A 17802-nucleotide genomic window follows, 5' to 3' on the forward strand; every position below is an offset into this window, starting at 1 on the left:
GCTCCGTGGGCCGCCCGTCGCGCGCTCGCGCCCCCTTCCACGACGCCTCGGCCGAGACCGCAGCGCCCCCCCCCGCAACCGCCACCGAGACCGACGCCTTGGCGACGCTCTCTCAAGCGCCCCCGGCGGCCGGACGCGCGAACGACCGCTCGCGCCGCGTGAGCTCGGCCGCGCAAAGCAACCCCACACAAGAATCCTCGTTGACAAAAAAAAAAAAAGCCATTAAGACGCAAAAGTAGGCCTATTTATGCGCACGTTATCCAGGATCTCGTTGAAAAAGTTGATGAGGTTGTCCAATCCAAACAGGATGTCCACCTGATTCTCCTTCTTCTTGGGGTAAATGCTGTGAGCCAGGTCTATCATCTTGACCACCACCTTCGTAGACCTCACCGGGTCGGACTCGTAGATGAACAGCAACGATGCCGAAATGAGATGAAACTCCGAATTGTGCTCCCACCACGACAGGTGCTTCTCAAGCTCTCTGATGAACCCTGATATGACGTCCGTGCGAATTCTGTACCCGTCGAGAAAATACGACTTCAGCGCGTCGAGCATAGAACTCTGACTAATAGATTTACCCCAACTTTTGTCTCTCCTGATAACCTTGTTCTCCTTGATATCGTGCTTCGACATACCGCAAATCCTGATCCCCAACGTCGAGGTCGTGGTTTGCAGGTCCTTGGACTTCATGGATATCTGCTTCAAAATTCCATCTCTGGGATCGGCACTGAAAAAAAAAAAGTTATACAGGTGCGTCGCGTACGGAGCCAAATCTACAGAACATCTCTCTCTACCTGGTAGATCCAAGCTTCACGTCCATAATCGAGGGCTTGGAGAACCCCGCCGTCAAGTCCTCTATGATGATGCATGCTGAAAACGCGTTCGTTAGAAAAAAAATTTTTTTTTTTGGTTTACTCGGAATTGAAGGCGAATTTGAACTATGTACGATGTCCGTCAACCTCTTCGACGCCGTAGAACTTAGGAACCAGCGCCGAGAAAGACGAGCCAGAATCGAAAATATGCTTGTAAAACTCGGCTTCCCGCTCTATCGTCCTTTTCGCTATCTTTCCGTCTCGCAAGCGAACCATAGACGAGGGGTGCCCCGCGACTTGCTCGAATTTAATGGGCGTTGCCATCAGGGGGAAAATAATTCGCGGGACCGCGCAAAACGGATTGCTTTTTTTTCGAGTCTGCGGTCAGAGCCCGATGTGTATACAGCATGGCTCTCAAAATGTTAATTCCGAAAATTTTGCTGAAATGTTTTTTGCGGTGATGCGCAGTCTAACCGCGTCCTCCCCAAAGAAGGAGGCCGACCGTTCCGTCCGTTTCGTAGCGCCCAATCGGACCCTCGGGAAATGGCCGCGAGCAGCTTTTTCGTGGGACGCACGTCCATTCTCAGGAGACAGGCGCTTCCGGCGCGAGCGAAGGATAGAAAGAAGCCGAACGTGACGGCCGTGGAGAGAAAGGGTACGCGACACGCGCCGAGCGGCGTCGAAGGGGGCGGACCATGTAGCCCTCTCTCTGTGTGTGTATGCGCGTGTGTATACGTGTATGATTCGGTGACCTGTGGGGTTCGGCCGAGGCGCTTGGACTGACCGCTTTGGCCGGCAGCGGACGTGTCCGACGCGCCGCGCGGGATTGGTATGCCTAGGTTGGTCTATTTCTGGAACAGGTTCGGCCGAAAAGAGGGCGAGCCCCTGGAAACGCTCGACCTGCCCTGGAAGCCCGGAGAAGAGCCAAGTTGGCTGGATCAGATATGCGAGCCGTACGAAACCATCATCGAGCCGACCAAGCAGCTGGACCCCGGCGTGATCGGCGCCAGGCGCTACAAAAAGGCGATCAACCGGAAGAACATCAAAGAGAAAAACGAGTCTCTGAAGCTGAAGCTTTGGCACGTGCTCCCCAAGAACAGGAAGCAGTCGCCCCCGTGAGCTGGCGAGCCGCTAGGCGCCGCCTGTCGCTCGCGCGAGCGCACGTCGAAGTTTTCCCCATCGCAAAAACGTGTGAGCTCTGGTTATAAAAATAAAATAAAATAAAAAAAAACAACGTTCGACCGCGTCAAACGTCGCGCGAGTCCTCGTACCTTGTCTTTAATTTCCTTTTAGGCGTCACCCGCGCGCCGAGCGGGTTTCCTGAAGGCGAATCGCGGCTGCCCTACGCCGGAGACAGGCGCGAGGAAAGCAGCTTTTTCCGTATTGCGGCGTATCGCAGTTGGTCTGCTTGGGAGACGCTGGGGAGCACTTTGTCGAGGGCTTGATAGAAGTTCTCCCTGGAGACCTTTATGTCCGTTTGGTTGGAGTTCAGGGCGGGCTGCAGTGCGAACATCGACGCTTCTCGAACCAAGGATGCCAAGTCCGCGCCGCTGTACCCGTCGCACCGATAGTTGTGGGCGATTTCTTCCAAATCGACGTCCTCTTTTAACGGCGTCTTCCGAGAACACGTCTTCAAAATGTGCACTCTTTCGTCGGGCGTCGGTATTGGCACGTAGAGCAATTTGTCCAGCCTGCCGGGCCTCAGCATCGCCGGATCGACGATGTCGGGGCGGTTCGTGGCGGCGACGACAAAAATCTCGCCTCGCTGCTCTAGGCCGTCCAACTCGACCAGCAGTTGGTTGACGACGCGCTCGGCCACCACGTTCTCCCCGCCGGAGCGCTTCGGTATGAGCGCGTCGACCTCGTCAAAAAAGATGATGCAGGGAGAAGACGCACGCGCGCGCTGGAAGATCAGGCGAACGGCTCTTTCGGACTCTCCAACGAACTTGTTGAGCAGTTCCGGTCCCTTGATCGAGATGAAATTCGCCTGCGCTTGGTTCGCGATGGCCTTCGCCAGCAGCGTTTTTCCGCACCCGGGCGGGCCGTATAGCAAGATGCCAAGGGGAATTGAAAGCGCGAGCGCGGAATACTTGACCTTAGAACGAATGGGCTCAATCAGCGACATTTCCAGCTCTTTTCTGATGCTGGTCAACGCACCGATGTCGTCCCAAGACACGTTCGGAATCGTCGCGAAGCCCTCGCGCTTGGCGGATGGCTGGACGTGCTTTATCGCCTGAAGGAAGTCCTCCATCGTGATGAACAGAGACTCCAACTTTTCAGGCGTGTAGGGCTGGACGTTCGCGCGAAGTATGTTGCTCACGTGATGACGGGTCTCAAGATGGTGATGGTTCGGGATCTTGTCGTAGACCGGCTCCTGTTCGCCGCCGCCGCATTGGACGGCGTCCGTCTTGAGCTGTCCATTTGAATTGGTCGCCTCCGCGCTCTCCAAGGTGGTAAATATCCTGTTCACCGCCAAGCTAGCCGCCTCCTTGGCAATCGCCTGCAAATCGGCGCCGACGTAGCCTGGCGTCTTCGCCGCGATCAAATCGAAGTCAAAGTCTCCAGACAGGCGCAACTTGGACGAAATTACCTTGAGAATTCTACTGCGCGCATTTTGGTCGGGCACGCCCAGACATATTTCGCGATCGAAACGCCCAGCTCGCCTCAAAGCCTGGTCGAGAGAATCGGGACGGTTTGTCGCGCCGATGACTATAACGGGCTTGTCTCCGCACAAATCATCCATACTCGTCAGAAGCTGTGCGACAATTCGCCGCTCCATCTCCCTAGACGCCACATCTCTCTTCGGCGTGATGGCATCTATCTCGTCGATGAAAATCAAACTAGGAGCCTTGCTCTTGGCCGAGTGAAAGAGGCCGCGAATCTTGGCCTCGGACTCTCCCGACATCCCGGAGACCACTTCGGGGGCCGAAATATGGAAATAAGGCACGTCCAGCTCGCCCGCTATGGCGTTGGCCAGCATCGTCTTCCCGCACCCCGGCGGCCCATGCAGGAGAATGCCGCGTGGCGGCTCCACGCCCAGCCACGCGTAAAGCTCCGGGTGTGTCAGAGGGCGCTCTATGAGCTCTCGAACGTCCTGCAGCACCGACTCGATGCCGCCCAAATCTTCGTAGGATATGTTGGGACGGCTAGACTGAACGATTTCGACAGACGAGGAGTTGAACACCTCGTCACGCGGCCTCTTGCGTTGCGGCGTATAAGGCCTCTGGGCGCCCTTTGTTGCGGGCTCGGCAGCAGTCTGCTCGCTCGCTCCGCCCAACTTGCTCGCTTGTTTTGCATAACTCGTCCGAATGTAATTATTTAGCCCATTCATGTCGGGTGTCATAGCAGCTTTCCCCTCTTGCGGAGCTCATCACCGTCGCTCCCTAAAAAAAGATGTTGAACGCAAAGACGTCAAAACGCGTTTTTGTAAGCTCCTAGAAAAAAACACCTCAGAAAACAGCTTCGCAAAGTGCGCGAACCTGAACCCGCCCCGGCGCGCACGCGCTCAGCGAGTCTAACACCCTTTTTCCACGCCACGCACGCAAACACCAGCCCCTCCGCAACGCCCAGCCGCCGCACAAAAAGGGCCGGCACGCCAACGCGCTTCGGCCTCGGCCTCGCGAATCCACAACGCGGCCTCCATCCAGCCGAGCGCCGCGCTCACCCGCGCAACGCACATCATGCCGCCGCTCGAGCGCCTCAGCTCGGACGTCCGAGATCCATCGCCGCTTCAACTCCAGACAACGGGGGCGCCCACGCTAGCACGAACTCAACGGAAAAGCCAATGAAACCCGCTACAAAAATCACTTATGCAGAGAACAACACACAAAAGCAAAATGTCAAAGTGTCATACGTCTCAGTGGGTACAACAAACCCAGGCCTTGTCACCTGCGCGCCTTCGCAAAAAACCAAACGAGGAGACGCTCACGCCCGCCCTCCTCCACGGCGCGGTCGCAGATTCTCCGGTCCTTCTCTTCGTCCACGCGTTCGCCGCGCGTAACCGTCTACAGGAGATTTTGTGTCTAAAGAAATCCTATGCAATTCTGTACCTCTCCTCTACAAGACAGACAGACGGAGAAAAAGAACCCCGCGCCACCTCCAGAAACACTCAACCGTGTAAATATCGAGCAACGGCGACCTCTCAGCTGGAGAAAGAAGCGTCCGCGCTTGTAATACGCCCTTTGGCAGGTAGACAAACCGATTCTTCGACACTGGACTTAAAAAAACTCCAGCAGTTGTCGAGCACCAGCTCCCCTTTTTACCTCACTGATCCCGGCACCCCCACCTCACCCTGAACCCTCACATGGCCTCTTCGATTTTTGCTGGGTTGATGCTGTCAGCAATGTTGCCAAAACGTTTTAATTTTTTTTGCTGTACCATAGTTGTTTTTCTCAGTCTATCATGGAACAGTACAAATACGATTCTGTGATCGTGGACATTGCTCGCTATGTCACAAAGAACCAGGATTTCAGTTCAGAGGCAGTGGAAACCGCCCGCCTGGCCCTTCTGGACACCATAGGTACGGGCCCTTGTCTAATCCCTCTCGTTTCAAGAAACTTTCCACTGACGCTTCAAGTTTCGACCGAACAGGATGTGGACTACTGGCCCTGAACTTCAGAGATTGCACCAAACTCTTGGGCCCAATAGTACCTGGTAAATACACTTTTTTCTTGCGCTTTTCTTGACACAATTCTGAATAACAGAAAAATTGTAGCGGTTTTCGCACATGCTACGCAAATCGCAGCCACAAGGCAATGCTGCTTCCCTTCACTATCATATGACCCGTTATAGAGATTTCGGTTCACATAGCCCTTGTCTATTCGTATTTTGACATGCAAAAAACTTTTTTTTTCTCTCTATTAAGGTACAACGGTTCCCAATGGCGTACATGTCCTAGGGACTCAATTCGTGCTTGACCCTGTCCAGGGGGCATTTAATATATCGTGCATGAATAGATGGCTAGATTACAATGATACGTTTTTGTCCAAAGAATGGGGCCATCCGAGCGATAATATTGGCGCAATTCTAGCCGTTGCTGAACACGTATCCAACCTCCGTATGGCTGAAGGAAAACCTCCAGTGTTCATGCGCGACGTGATAAAGATGCTCATCAGGGCGTATGAGATTCAAGGCGTATTTTCGCAAGGCAACTCTTTTAATTCGGTGGGTTTGGACCATGTTCTCCTTGTCAAGGTTGCGTCAGCTGCGACCTCTGCAGCTCTCCTCGGAGGAGATATGGAGACAATACTTGCTTCGGTTTCACAGGCATGGGTAGACGGACAGAGTCTGCGAACTTACCGTCATTGGCCTAATACCGGTTCTCGCAAGTCTTGGGCCGCCGGAGACGCCGCGGCGCGCGGCGTTTATCTCTCCCTTCTTTCGATGCGTGGTGAAAAGGGATACCCCTCCGTTCTGACCACCCCAACTTGGGGATTCTACGATGTATCGTTTAAAGGCAAGCGATTTGTGCTTCCTATTCCCTTTGGTGAGTATACCATAAAAAATATTTTATTCAAGGTTTCCTATCCGGCTGAATTCCATGCCCAAACTGCGATTGAGGCATCTATTAAGCTTCACCCTGCTGTGTCCAATAGAATCCAAGACATTAAGCGCGTACTCATCAAGACTCATCTTAGCGCCCTTCGCATCATCGATAAGAAAGGAGTGCTGAACAATGAAGCAGACCGCGACCATTGCATGCAGTATATGGTCGCTATAGCTCTTATTTTCGGGGAGCTAAAGGCCGAGCACTATCAAAATGACGTTGCATCTGACCCGCGTATCGACGCGCTTCGAGAAAAGATAGTGTTGCAAGAAGTTGAGGAATACTCTAGAAGCTATCTCGATCCGAATGAGCGAAGCATTGCCAACTGCATACAAGTGGAATTCAACGACGGTACTCAGACCGATGCAGTGGAGGTCATGTATCCGTTGGGACACCGCAGGCGTCGAAAAGAGGCTATTCCTTTTATTCGTGAGAAATTTATGAACAATCTGCAAACGCGCTTTTCGAGCGAACAAGCTAAAAATATTTTTAACATCTGCTTCGAATCAAGCTTAAGTAACTTTTTAGACATGTCTGTGGTTGATTTCATTAAGCTGTTTACTAATTAGTACATACTACTTCATTTTTCAACTTTTTTGTGCTGAAGAGAACCAGTCAAAAAACCTCACGCTCTAATCGCTATTTTGATATGTAGCTCCAATGTTCTCTCATTTGTCCCTTTCGGTTGCTTTTTTATACCTGCTTTGTTTACAAGTTCTGCGTCAAAAAGTATAGCACCGTTTTTTCCAGGTACTCCATAGAAGAGAGGTTTTGAATGCCGTGCCTTTCATTAGGGAGGACTTGTAATTGATAGGGTTTGCCGTTTTGTATAAGCAGTTGAATGAGCTCTAAGGTGTGGCATAAATGTACGTTCTCGTCTAGACAGCCATGGATAATCATAAGGCGGTTAGGTTCCGAAGGAAATCCAGTTATATAGTTCAAAACGGAACCGGTTTTATACCCGTCCGGATTGTCTGATGGCAGACCCATGTATCGTTCGGTGTATGCTGTATCATACGCTTCCCACATGGTCACAGGTGCCCTGGCGATAGCCAATTTAAAGAAGTCTGGGCGCTGAGCTAGGCACAACAGTGCTAGGTATCCGCCATAGCTGCATCCAGTTACCGCTATTCGGCTTGGATCAATGAATCCATATTTCATCAGGTAATTCAGTCCATCCACTTGTTCTTGTACTTCTATCGTTCCCATGCGATGTTTCAGACGGCCTTCAAACAGCAGGCCTCTTCGCCACGAGCCCACTCCGTCAATGATGACCACTAAGTATCCCAGATGCGCCCACAGCTGGAAAATGGTTCTATTTCCTACCATGTGGTAGCTGTTCGACACTTGCTGGACGTGCGGTCCGCCATATACGTACAGAATGACCGGATACTTCTGTAGCTGGTCAAAGTCCTTTGGCTTATAGTAACAGCCATATATGGTTTCATCTCTAGAATTCTTGCATTCGAAAATCACGGGCGGATTCAATTGGAATAGAAGGTTTCTGTCGTAAAGAAAGGAGGGCGCCAATTTATAGATTGCCTGTGCCGAAGGCAACGCGTCGACAGCACCCTTTTCATTGTATGCTTTAACTATTTTATATATTTGAACGTTGTAGCATTCCTTGACAGAACTGTGACAAGCCACAAAGCTTTTCATCTGGTCGTCCATTGATATTTGATTTATCGAACCTCTAGGAGTAAGTCTACGCAAATTTTTGCTCGGATCTGCAGATGAGCTAGTAGAGGATACATACAGGTGTGTTTCTAAGATAGAATCATAGTTGCCTATCATATAAACCAGCGAGCCTTCTTCGTTGACCCAAAATTCAGTCGTTTCTTCCACTTGACCGGTCGAGCCAGCAGTAATTGGTCTTATTTCGTACATCTTCTCACTGTCCTTCTCGGGGGGAGTTAGCATATATAAATGCCTCATTAGTTTTGAGTCCTTGGGCGCCAAAACCTCGCTAGAAAGTAAAACTCGATTGCTGCCATCTTTGTACCAATAAATGTTGTAAGGTACATTTATCCAATATTTTGACGTTTGTTCTAAAATCAGCGTCATTCCTTTCGTCGAGTCTGTGTGGGCTTCATCCGCTCCGACAAACTGGTCTATGTCTATAGTTACTAGTGTCGAGTGCGTTTGCTCTCTATTGAGCATTAAGACCCATATTGACTGGCTGTTTGGGGTCCATCCGAGTCTGGGTATGTATTCGCATGACGGGAATCGTGCGTTCAACGGCGAACGCAGATGCTTTATTTTAACATCAAGAGACATGTCATCTTTGATATCAATTTGAGCTATTTCTAGGCGAAACTTGGCATTTTCGTCTCCGACCAATGGATAGACCTGTTTGGATACCTCTCCTGATATACCTGCCTTCGGCGTGTTGTAGACGCGCATATGCGATTCATCTACTGTGACATACAGTATCTTCATCGTTTTGTCGGTACAATCTGGAGACCACCAATAGCCGGTATAGCGATCGAATTCTTCTTGCATCACGTATTCTGCTACCCCGCTTGCTTTTTTTGCGGCGGCGTTTTCCGGGTTCTCTTCATTCGTGTAGGTGATTCTGGTTTCCGAGAGAGATTCCAAGTGTTGGATCCAGATGTCGTTGTTTCGCACGAAAGAAACATACTGTCCATTCGGTGAAAATTTGTAGTCGATCCTTGAGCCTTCTTTTTGGGCCTTTATGTCACTCAGTGCATTTTTCGCCGAGTTGTTTTTCACCTGCTTAAACACAACCGGTTGTCAAATTTCTCGCTCGCTTGATTTTTTTACAAAAACGCGTCAATCGCGATGGCGCCTTACCGGACTATATAGGTACAATTTGTCGCCTACTGGAATGAGAAAGCTTTCCGTCCTAGATAAAAGGGCGTCGGTTTAGCACGTTTGTACCCCCGTCTTCGATTTACGCCACACGAAGAGCAACAATGTACGAAATCTGTACTCGTGCCAATGGGACACATTTTTTGAAACACACATATCGCTGTACCCTGGGTGACATAAATAGGTGTTTAGTCCGTAGGAGTTTCTCAGTCTTTCCCTTCTTAGCTTTTCTTCTTCTGATATCTCCGAGCAATCGATGCTGGAAAACGAAGGTATCAATGGACTCCATTCTAGCACAGATGCGGTTTGTTCTGTGGATGAAATAAGGTGTCAGCATGGCTCATTTCCAGGTCGAAGGCTAGAAGGGCCTACCCTCTGAGATGTCGACGCTGAACACTTCTGGCTTTTCCTTCGCGGTGCCTATGAAGTAGAGCGCTCGATCGGTGAATTTGAAGTTGTTTGGCAGTTGAGGGCCTAAGCCCCTTTTCTGACATGCGTTCGAGACCAGTTGGTTGATTGTGAAAAGGCTAGTGGGATTCATGAACGCCCTCGGCTTGTGATTGGAGACGAAAGAGAAGTGATATTTTGCAAGTTGCGCTAGAATTTAAAACTTTCGAACCGACTACAAAGTGCGCCGCGACAAACAAAAAATGGGTTTTGACCGATTGCGTATGTTACGCGTTGGCCGCGCCGGATTCGGAGGGAGCAGCGTTGAGGGGGCCGCGCCTGCTGGGCGACGCCGCCCTGCTAGGACCGTCGAGTGACGTGATGGGCTCTTTGTGCAAGTGCGCGTCAAATGGGGGGTGTTTGGGAATATGCGATAACGAGCAATTTTTGATAGCCTATGTCAAAAATTATTTTTTAGCGCAAATTGTATTTATAATATGTGCGCGTTTTGTTAAAAGCACACTTTTGTACTATTTGTCTTCCTCTAGTTTGAGATGGTTTTTGATTGCCTTGGGGCTACCTTCGTCTAGTCTGTCCGCGTTCCCTGATTGTTTGTATTCAAAATTCCAGTGACTCATGCCTAACGAGGCGACTTCGGAATCTGTACAGATTTGCAATGACGAAGGCATCATACAGCCACCTTTAGACATTAAGAGTAGGGTGCTACGGCGTGCTTTTTGGGGGGGCTATGCGGGGTGTTTCGCGGGCTCGACGGGGTGTAGCTGCCTGTCTTTTGACTGACCGAGGTCTTCGCTTGTGTTTTAGACAACATTGATAAGATTGCCTCGTATGTTGCCAGAAATGTGGGTGGCGAGGCTAGGGTGTTGGCGGACTTGGGGAACAACCCTTCCTTTGGGTTTTTGCACGTGGGGAATCCTTATTTTGCCTATTACATGCAGAAGGTGCGCTGCGAGCGCAACGCGTTAGAGAGTCAGAAGTCGGCCGAGTCGGCGACCAAGGTGACGGCTAAGGTGTCGGAGGAGTCTAAGGCGGTGGAGGCCCCGCCGAAGCGAGAGTGGATATTTGAGTCCGACATTACGAAGATTCCCCCGTTGGATCTCGAGATAATCAAGTTGGTGTCGCAGTTTGTGGCTAGAAATGGTCAGTCGTGTCAGATGGGTCTTTGGAATCGAGAATCGAAGAATCCGCAGTTTGATTTTTTGCAGCCCCTGCACCCGTACAACCAGTTGTTTCAGCACTTGGTGGAGTGTTACACGAGGGTCATATACCCCGCGGAGGGGTTGGCCGAGTACCACGAGAAGTGCGCGTCGAGCAAGCAGGAGATCATTAACAGGATTATGAGGAGGCGAGATTGGAATCGGTCCCAGATAAAGACTGAGGAGCAGTTACGCGCTGAGGAGGAGGCCGAGCGTTCGGCGATGGCTTCCATAGACTGGAACGACGCGGTTATAGTGGACACGATTACCTTTGACCCGAGTGAGGACATGCAGTTGCCGCAGCCGGTCGACAAGAGTGAGATAGCGACCATTTGCAATATGGCGAAGGTGCGCGAGGAGGAGGCCGCCAAGCAGCTTTTGATCCAGAAGCAGGGGATTGAGAAGGCGGTCGTGGACGCGATAAACGCGTCGATGCAGAGCACGACTGCGGCCGCGTCTGAGGCGTCTGCTGCGGCGGGCCGGTCGTTTTCTCCCGACCAGAAGTTTCCGGCCGATTATCGTCGCGGCGCGCGAAAGTTGGTTATGATGTGTCCCATTTGCGTGCAGGCCATTCCCGCGGACGAGCTCGAGGAACACATGAAGATTGAGTTGTCTCGGGCCGGCGCGGGTCTCGTCGACAAGCCGAACAAGAACTCGACCTTCCCCGAGCGAACGGCCATGGTTGCCGAGGGCGACGAAATCGCGAGTCATCTGGCCAAAATGGCGAAGAGGAGAAAAGACATATTTGGAGACGAAGAGGACGTGATGTTGGAGCCCGCGGAAGCTACTGCCACGCTTTCCAGCACAGCTGTTGACAAAGACATGGATAACATGATCAGCGACCCCAATTACGCGAATTTCAATAGAAACGCACCTTTTTCTCACAACGGGAAAAGGCCGCTCAATCCCGGCCCCACTGGCTCTCCCGGCTTTCCCTCTCCCGTGGCCTACTCTCCTCACCAATCTCCCCAGCCCGGAATCTACGTGAACAAGCCCTCTGGCGAGTATAGCGCGGCTCAGCCCTACCCGGCGCAAGCGAACTACGTTGCGCCCTCTCACCTGAACGTTTTTCCCTCTGGATACCACAACTATCCCATGCTGGACGTCTCGGGCCAGTACCCGCCCTCGCTGATGCACGCGTCTGCCGAGTCGGTCTCCCAGAACAGGCCCAACGGCCTGGACGAGGCCGCTCTGAGCGCGAAGCGCCCGAAAGCCAACAAGTACATCGAGCTGGTTCCTGAGAAGGAGTGGCTGGAGCGGTATCCTGGCGCCGTGAAAGTCAGGATCGTCGCGGCGGACAGCGAGATCTTGCCCGACAACAAGTCCCAGGTCGAACTGGATCTGGAGCTGAGCTCGACGGTCAAAGACGTCAAAGAGAAGCTCGTCAACAGCTACGCGGTTTCCGCGCCGGTGAACAAGCAGGCCCTGCGGATCGAAGAGCTCGGGTTCCTCAAGGACAAGCTGAGCCTCGCTCACTACAACTTCAAGCCCGGCAACGAGCTCATTCTGTCCACCAAGGAGCGCGGAGGCCGCAAAAAGTGATGAAAAAAATAAATAAACAAATTTGACAATTTTTTTTTTTAGTCGCCGCTTTGAGATGCCTTAGCGAGGGTGCTTTCTGAGGCTGTCTCGAGTCCCCGGCCGAACTTGTCGCGTGTTTTTTTGCAGTCGCGGCATGACGCTTCGCCAGGTAGCGCAGCGCGCCTGGAAGCAGACGAAGAGGATTCAGGATGCTACGTTTCGCAGGCTGAGGCGCTCGGACAAGTCGGCCTCGCTTCAGGCGGCGAGGAGGGGGTCGCGGCTCCAGTTCCTTGCTCGTTTGGCGCAGTGGGGGAAGAAGGGCGACATTCGCGGGGCGATTTTTCGCTACATTTTGGCGAGCGTGCCCAAGTTCGCGCCCGCCATCAACCCGCGCCACCCCCAGGCGTCCTACTGGACGGAGAGGCGCAAGTACGAGAGGAGGGTACGTGTGGCGGGCGTCCGCGCGCGCGAGTCGTCGGTTGCTGACGGGTTTGGCAGATTAAGTCTCAGTGGTACAAGGTCGTGAAGTACATGGGGGGCGCGAAGTCTTCCAGCAATTCCGTGGAGATATTCTCGGACGGTTCGGAGGTGCGTCGCGCGAGGAGAGTGCGCGCTGTTCGGGGGGAGCGCGGAAGTGGGCGAATTCTGCGAGCGTTTTGGTTGGCGTGTTGATTTTTTTTTTTCAAGGCCTTTTCGTTGATGTGGTCGTCTATACGGAGTGCGAAGCACAGGGTTTGGATGCAGACGTACATCCTCAAGGCGGACAACATAGGTTTGCGAACGATCCAAGAGCTGACGCGCGCGGCGAGGCGGGGCGTGCAGGTGGCGTTCATATACGACCACTTTGGCTCTTTGGGGTTCAATCCGTTGCATTTTGAAGAGCTGATTGCGCTGAACGGCGTGGTGGTGTGCTTCAACGGGGTGTCCGAGTTGGTTCACCGCTTCAACGTGCGCAGCTACGTTTTGTTTCGCAGCCACCGGAAGATTCTCGTGGTCGACAACAGCTACGGGTTTTGCGGGGGGATGAATATTTCGGAGGAGTACTGCAACGCCGACATTGGGGGAAATGGGAGGTTCAGGGACACGCACGCCATGATCAGGGGCCCGGGCGTCGTTCACCTCGCCGAAGCGTTCTTGGAGACCATAGCGACTATGAGGGACCTCAAAACCGTGTCGGGGGATCTCCTTGACCGCCTGAACAGGGTTCAATCGAGTTTGCCGGTTCCGAAAATGCACACCAACAAGTACGAGTGGTTGGACACGATTGTGAACTCGGAGAAGAGTACGCACCACACGTTTCTTCAAGTCCTCACGTCGGACGGCTCCAAGAACAAGAGGGACATTCAAACCTCGCTGTCGAACGCCATCGGCATGGCGCAGCGGCGCGTGTATCTCACGTCTCCCTACTTTCTCCCGCCCCTGAAAATCAGCATGGCGATCATCGGCGCCGCGCGGAGGGGCGTCGACGTCAGAATATTGACCGCCGGGAAGAGCGACGTGCCGCTCATCAACTTCGCCTCGAGCCACATTTACGGGCTGTTTTTGAGGAACAACGTCCAGATCTACGAGTTGCAGTCCAGGGAGCTCCACGCGAAGACCATCACGTCCGACGGCATCATAGCGATGGTCGGCTCGTACAACCTGGACCACCTCAGCTACAAGCACAACCTGGAGGCGAACCTGAGCATGATCGATCCGAAAATCGCCATCCGAATAGAGAAAAATTTTTTCGAGGACCTAAAGGGCGCAAAGAAAGTTGTAAGGCGAAATTGGGAAAACCGGTCGTTTTTAGCCAAGGTCTGGGACTGGCTCGTCTACACCGCGCTTACCTTCATCATGGAGTAGCGGGAGGGGAGTGCGCGCGCGCCGGACCGGTGCGACACAAGCGGTAAAGGCTCTTTTTTTTGTTTTTTTTTTTGTGTTTTTTTTTTTTGCGTCCGCGCGGCTTCCTTATTCGATTAAAATCGCGCCTGCTGGGTCCTCCTGGTCGACGAGCTCGACGGCGCCCTCGTCGTCCGGCGCGCTCGCGTCTCGAACGGGGCTCGCGCGCGGAGTCGGCCGTCCGCCCTCCAGCGCGTAGGCCCGGCTGGAGTCGGCGGTCTCTCGGTCCGCGTGGCGAACGACGACTTGCACGCTCAAATCGGTCGAGTAGTCCTCCACGTAGGCGATCGCGCCGTTGGTCATATAGAGTTGCGAGATGGGCTTTTGGAGGAGCTGCGCGAACTCTTCGTCCGCGCCCTCTTCCCCGCTCTCGTAGATGAGGTGGTCGCTGACCAAAATGCTTGGTTGGGAAATGTCCAATTCCTCCCTGAGGACGTCGACGAACGCCTTTAGGCGGAAATTGGCCGTGTCGACGTGCAGGTAGACGAAGTGTCTGGAGCAGACGCCGCACTCCGGGTTTTTCTCGTCCGGCTCGGACGTCAGCAGGTAGCCGGACTTCTTAGAAGCCACGCGAGTCAGGAAGGTTTGGCGACAGCGTTCGAAGTTCTTGGTGAGGATTTTGATGGCTTCCAAGGTGACGAGTCCGGCTACGATGGCGTTGGTTGTGGCTATGGACGGGACGATCTGTCCCGCCTGGCTCTTGACGTCGAACCTGGACTGCATCGACATGTTGAATTGCGCGCATCTCAAGTTGGAGGCGGCAGTGACGAAGTCCAAATGCGAATTTTGGTCCTTGTCCCAGGAGACCCTTTTCCCCTCGCGCGAGGCCGGACTCACGAGCTCTAGCAGCTGGCGAGTGGACTCGAAGAAGATCCTCGCGCACTGGCCCACGTCCCACACCTCGTGGTCGCCCGGAACGGGCCCCTCGGTGGACAGGAGCTTTTGCGGAATCAACAAAACCGGGAAGGGGCGCGAGCGGTCGATCCGCACCTCCGGTGACGGCTCGTCGCTCGCCTCGGCCACCCTGCACGGAACCGGGAGCGACGCGCGAGCCTCGCTCTCCAACAGCAGGTCCAGGTGCAGGATGTCAGTGTAAAAGACTTGGTGGAATATCCGCGAAACGCCGTTTTTTTTTTCGAGCATTTTTTCGTCTTGATCGAGCATTTCTTGAGCCCGGCTCGAACGGACGTTGTAGCCGCCCTCCCTCAGGAACGCCGCCACGCCGTCCTCTCTCTCGAACAAGGACGAAAACAGCTCCTTGGCCCAGATGACGGCGTGGATGGGCATGGACGGCCTGCTCCGGATAGTGCACACGGGATACTGCTTCGGGGCGGGTTTCGGCTCGCATTCAAAGCACCCAGTGCGGTCGAAGATAAACGGCTGGACCTGTCCGAGCCATCCGTTGGTGCCGCTGTCCACGAACGGCGTCTTCGCGGCCAGACACACGCGGTTGACGTGTCTCCTCGCTTCCAGGTTGTCGAGCGCGTTCAAAACCACGTCGAACTTCCCGACGTAATCAACTCCGTATTGCTGACTCTTGATGTCGTCGAAGTGAGCCTCTATCCGACAGGCGCCCAAGTCCGGCGCGTATCGAACCGCCGACTCCTTCGCCACCACCGCCTTGGGCTGTCCAACGTGCCTCCTTCGAAACAAAAACTGGCGGTTCAAATTGCTCACGTCGATGGTGTCCAGGTCGATCTGAGGAGAGGTGAGATTCGTGTATGGAGCGCATGTGTGGGCGTTATCCCGTAGGGTGATTTTTTTTTTTTTTTTTTTTTTTTTTTGCCCCTTCCCCCCCCCCTCGTACCAAGTCTATCGACTGAATGCCCGCCATGACCAAGTTCTTCGCGAGCTCGCACCCGATCCCCCCCGCGCCGACGACCAGTACCTTGGCCCGGCGGATCTCGGCGAGGTCGTCGTCGCCGTGGACGAGGCGGTGTTTCTCCCACATTGTCGGACGCAGGTGCGCGCCGCCACGAAAATCGGCGCGGAAACGAGGGATCTAGAAGAGGTCGGGGCGCGGTCTCAAGGAGCGACGCGCCTCCTAATTCAGGTATTTGTGAAAAAATTCCAAAAAAATATTTTTTTTTTGTGGTTTCGACGTTTGAGTTTGCTTCAAAAGGTTGGCAGCGCATGGAAAAAGAAGGCCTGCGCTCATGAACAAGCGTCGAGGTGAGCAAAGTTGTTGTCGGCCGCGCGAGGTTCGGTGTTTTTTGTGCTTCTCCCCGTTATTGATGGTTTTTTTTTTGCGCGGGGGAGTTCAGAGCTGGGCATCACGGTCAACCAGACGCCGAGTTTTCTAAGGCTCAGAGAGGAGTTCGTTCGAAAGATTCGAACAAAATATGATTCTGCTTTTGTGAAATTGGAACTTGTATGTTTTTTTTTTTTTTTTTTTTTTTTTGCTGCTTTCTAACGAGAACGAAGCTCTCGCTGAGGACGAAGACGGGAAGGAGCCCGGTCGAATCAAGCAGGAGTCTGATCAGCTCGCTGCGCATAGGCGGCTCTGGAGCCACGTCGCCAAATTCTACGCACGTCTCGGACCAGCAATGCTGTGTGTGCAGGTGTGTATAGGGCACATCTTCTTGATCTCCTTCGTTTTACCGGCGCTCGCCGAATGCTCACCGGTTGATTCCCTTGCTTCAGACGGACGCTCAGGTTCCTCGATGCGAGGTACGCGTGTCAGGTTTGCGAAAAGGTGGCGTGCGGACAGCACGCTACGCAGTTTCCCTCTCTCCCGCCGTCTACCGCCAAGGTGGACTGTTGTCGACGCTGTCATTGTTACCTCAGGCGCTATTTCTTGCTGAAGAAGCTCAAGTCGAGGATCGGTGGCAGCCACCGACTTCCTGTAGTTCGTGTCTATCAGAAACTTCTTGAAGGTACCTCCCGCATCTCCGCCTCGATGCCCGGCTTCAAGGGCCTGGTGCTTTCCCTAGTCTACCTGTTCGACGCCTTCTCCATAGACGCAGAGCGACCCACCGACGAACAGGGCGCTCCAATTTTTCTCCCTCAATCTACGATTTACGAACTTGTGCGAAAAGCTGCTGAGGCCCAACTCGAGCTCTCCTCGCGCTGTTCCGAGCTCCAAGTCGACCTCAAGGCGCTCTTCGAGATCGCGAAGAACGCCTCTCCGACTCTCGCTAGACTAGTAGGGTCTTTGAGACTGACGGTGATGAGCTTCTTGTCCTCCAACTCAGTTGAATTCCACAACCTGACGTCTCAGTTCCTCCGCGTGCAATACTTTTTCATCAACCAAGGCATGCTCGACGCGAACGTCGTTCACAAGGTCGCAGACGAGCAGCGCAAGGCGAGCCCATCGCCCCCCGACCAACAACCCAAACCCGTTCCGGACGAGCAAACCAAAAAAAATTTGTCTCCACATTTGAACCCCGAAGACCTCTTCGAACACCACAACACCGCCCTGAAAGACATACCAATAGGCGATGGCCCGCCAAAAATACAACCCAACTCACTCTCAAACGCCAACCTTGACCCCTTCAGACACTGGCCCAACTCCCATTCCGCACCCTCTCCGTCTCTTCTTGACTCGTTCTCCAACAGACTGAGTCGACTGTTCCAAGAGCGCCCCTCCAATCTGTCTCGCGTGTGT

The 17802-nt window shown here is 53.3% G+C and overlaps 9 protein-coding genes across 11 annotated transcripts; 5 read left to right on the forward strand and 4 right to left on the reverse strand.

Moving 5' to 3' along the window:
* Positions 1-222: 222 nt before the first annotated feature.
* Positions 223-1194, reverse strand: LOC126323258 (uncharacterized). The gene is made up of 3 exons (XM_049994639.1): positions 947-1194; positions 795-870; positions 223-727 (listed from the first exon to the last, which is right to left on the reverse strand). Exons 1-3 carry the CDS (start codon positions 1134-1136, stop codon positions 223-225), a joined length of 771 nt encoding a protein of 256 aa, XP_049850596.1. The 5' UTR covers positions 1137-1194.
* Positions 1195-1295: 101 nt separating this feature from the next.
* Positions 1296-2041, forward strand: LOC126323269 (uncharacterized). Its single transcript, XM_049994652.1, has 2 exons — positions 1296-1467; positions 1612-2041. Exons 1-2 carry the CDS (start codon positions 1356-1358, stop codon positions 1929-1931), a joined length of 432 nt encoding a protein of 143 aa, XP_049850609.1. The 5' UTR covers positions 1296-1355; the 3' UTR covers positions 1932-2041.
* Positions 2042-2044: 3 nt separating this feature from the next.
* Positions 2045-4598, reverse strand: LOC126323267 (uncharacterized). Of its 2 annotated transcripts, none has more exons than XM_049994649.1 (2): positions 4354-4595; positions 2045-4195 (listed from the first exon to the last, which is right to left on the reverse strand). In XM_049994649.1, the coding sequence occupies exon 2, from the start codon at positions 4153-4155 to the stop codon at positions 2155-2157; it is 2001 nt and encodes a 666-aa protein (XP_049850606.1). In that variant the 5' UTR covers positions 4156-4195; positions 4354-4595; the 3' UTR covers positions 2045-2154. The 2 variants fall into 2 exon arrangements, with proteins under 2 accessions (XP_049850606.1, XP_049850607.1); XM_049994650.1 differs by having other exon boundaries at positions 2049-4195; positions 4292-4598.
* Positions 4599-5196: 598 nt separating this feature from the next.
* LOC126323268 (citrate/2-methylcitrate dehydratase-like) lies at positions 5197-7028 on the forward strand. The gene is made up of 3 exons (XM_049994651.1): positions 5197-5331; positions 5403-5465; positions 5677-7028. The coding sequence occupies exons 1-3, from the start codon at positions 5214-5216 to the stop codon at positions 6924-6926; spliced, it is 1431 nt and encodes a 476-aa protein (XP_049850608.1). The 5' UTR covers positions 5197-5213; the 3' UTR covers positions 6927-7028.
* LOC126323266 (dipeptidyl peptidase 8-like) lies at positions 6740-9765 on the reverse strand. Of its 2 annotated transcripts, none has more exons than XM_049994647.1 (4): positions 9562-9765; positions 9356-9500; positions 9172-9223; positions 6740-9093 (listed from the first exon to the last, which is right to left on the reverse strand). In XM_049994647.1, exons 1-4 carry the CDS (start codon positions 9728-9730, stop codon positions 7066-7068), a joined length of 2394 nt encoding a protein of 797 aa, XP_049850604.1. In that variant the 5' UTR covers positions 9731-9765; the 3' UTR covers positions 6740-7065. The 2 variants fall into 2 exon arrangements, with proteins under 2 accessions (XP_049850604.1, XP_049850605.1); XM_049994648.1 differs by having other exon boundaries at positions 6873-9090.
* A 330-nt stretch (positions 9766-10095) lies between these two features.
* On the forward strand, positions 10096-12381 carry LOC126323274 (uncharacterized). The gene is made up of 2 exons (XM_049994659.1): positions 10096-10291; positions 10402-12381. Exons 1-2 carry the CDS (start codon positions 10213-10215, stop codon positions 12333-12335), a joined length of 2013 nt encoding a protein of 670 aa, XP_049850616.1. The 5' UTR covers positions 10096-10212; the 3' UTR covers positions 12336-12381.
* LOC126323276 (cardiolipin synthase-like) lies at positions 12376-15424 on the forward strand. Its single transcript, XM_049994661.1, has 3 exons — positions 12376-12756; positions 12813-12902; positions 13002-15424. Exons 1-3 carry the CDS (start codon positions 12469-12471, stop codon positions 14157-14159), a joined length of 1536 nt encoding a protein of 511 aa, XP_049850618.1. The 5' UTR covers positions 12376-12468; the 3' UTR covers positions 14160-15424.
* On the reverse strand, positions 14212-16256 carry LOC126323275 (SUMO-activating enzyme subunit 2-like). Its single transcript, XM_049994660.1, has 2 exons — positions 16003-16256; positions 14212-15893 (listed from the first exon to the last, which is right to left on the reverse strand). The coding sequence occupies exons 1-2, from the start codon at positions 16144-16146 to the stop codon at positions 14265-14267; spliced, it is 1773 nt and encodes a 590-aa protein (XP_049850617.1). The 5' UTR covers positions 16147-16256; the 3' UTR covers positions 14212-14264.
* Positions 16257-16318: 62 nt separating this feature from the next.
* On the forward strand, positions 16319-17796 carry LOC126323259 (uncharacterized; the record flags this gene model as incomplete). Its single annotated transcript, XM_049994640.1, has 4 exons — positions 16319-16367; positions 16460-16566; positions 16620-16756; positions 16839-17796. Coding segments are annotated over exons 1-4 (1218 nt in total), but the record flags the coding sequence as incomplete, so codon positions are not given.
* Between the last annotated feature and the right edge of the window lie 6 nt (positions 17797-17802).

This window comes from Schistocerca gregaria, unplaced genomic scaffold, assembly GCF_023897955.1.
Source record: "Schistocerca gregaria isolate iqSchGreg1 unplaced genomic scaffold, iqSchGreg1.2 ptg000855l, whole genome shotgun sequence".
Lineage (NCBI taxonomy): Eukaryota > Metazoa > Arthropoda > Insecta > Orthoptera > Acrididae > Schistocerca > Schistocerca gregaria.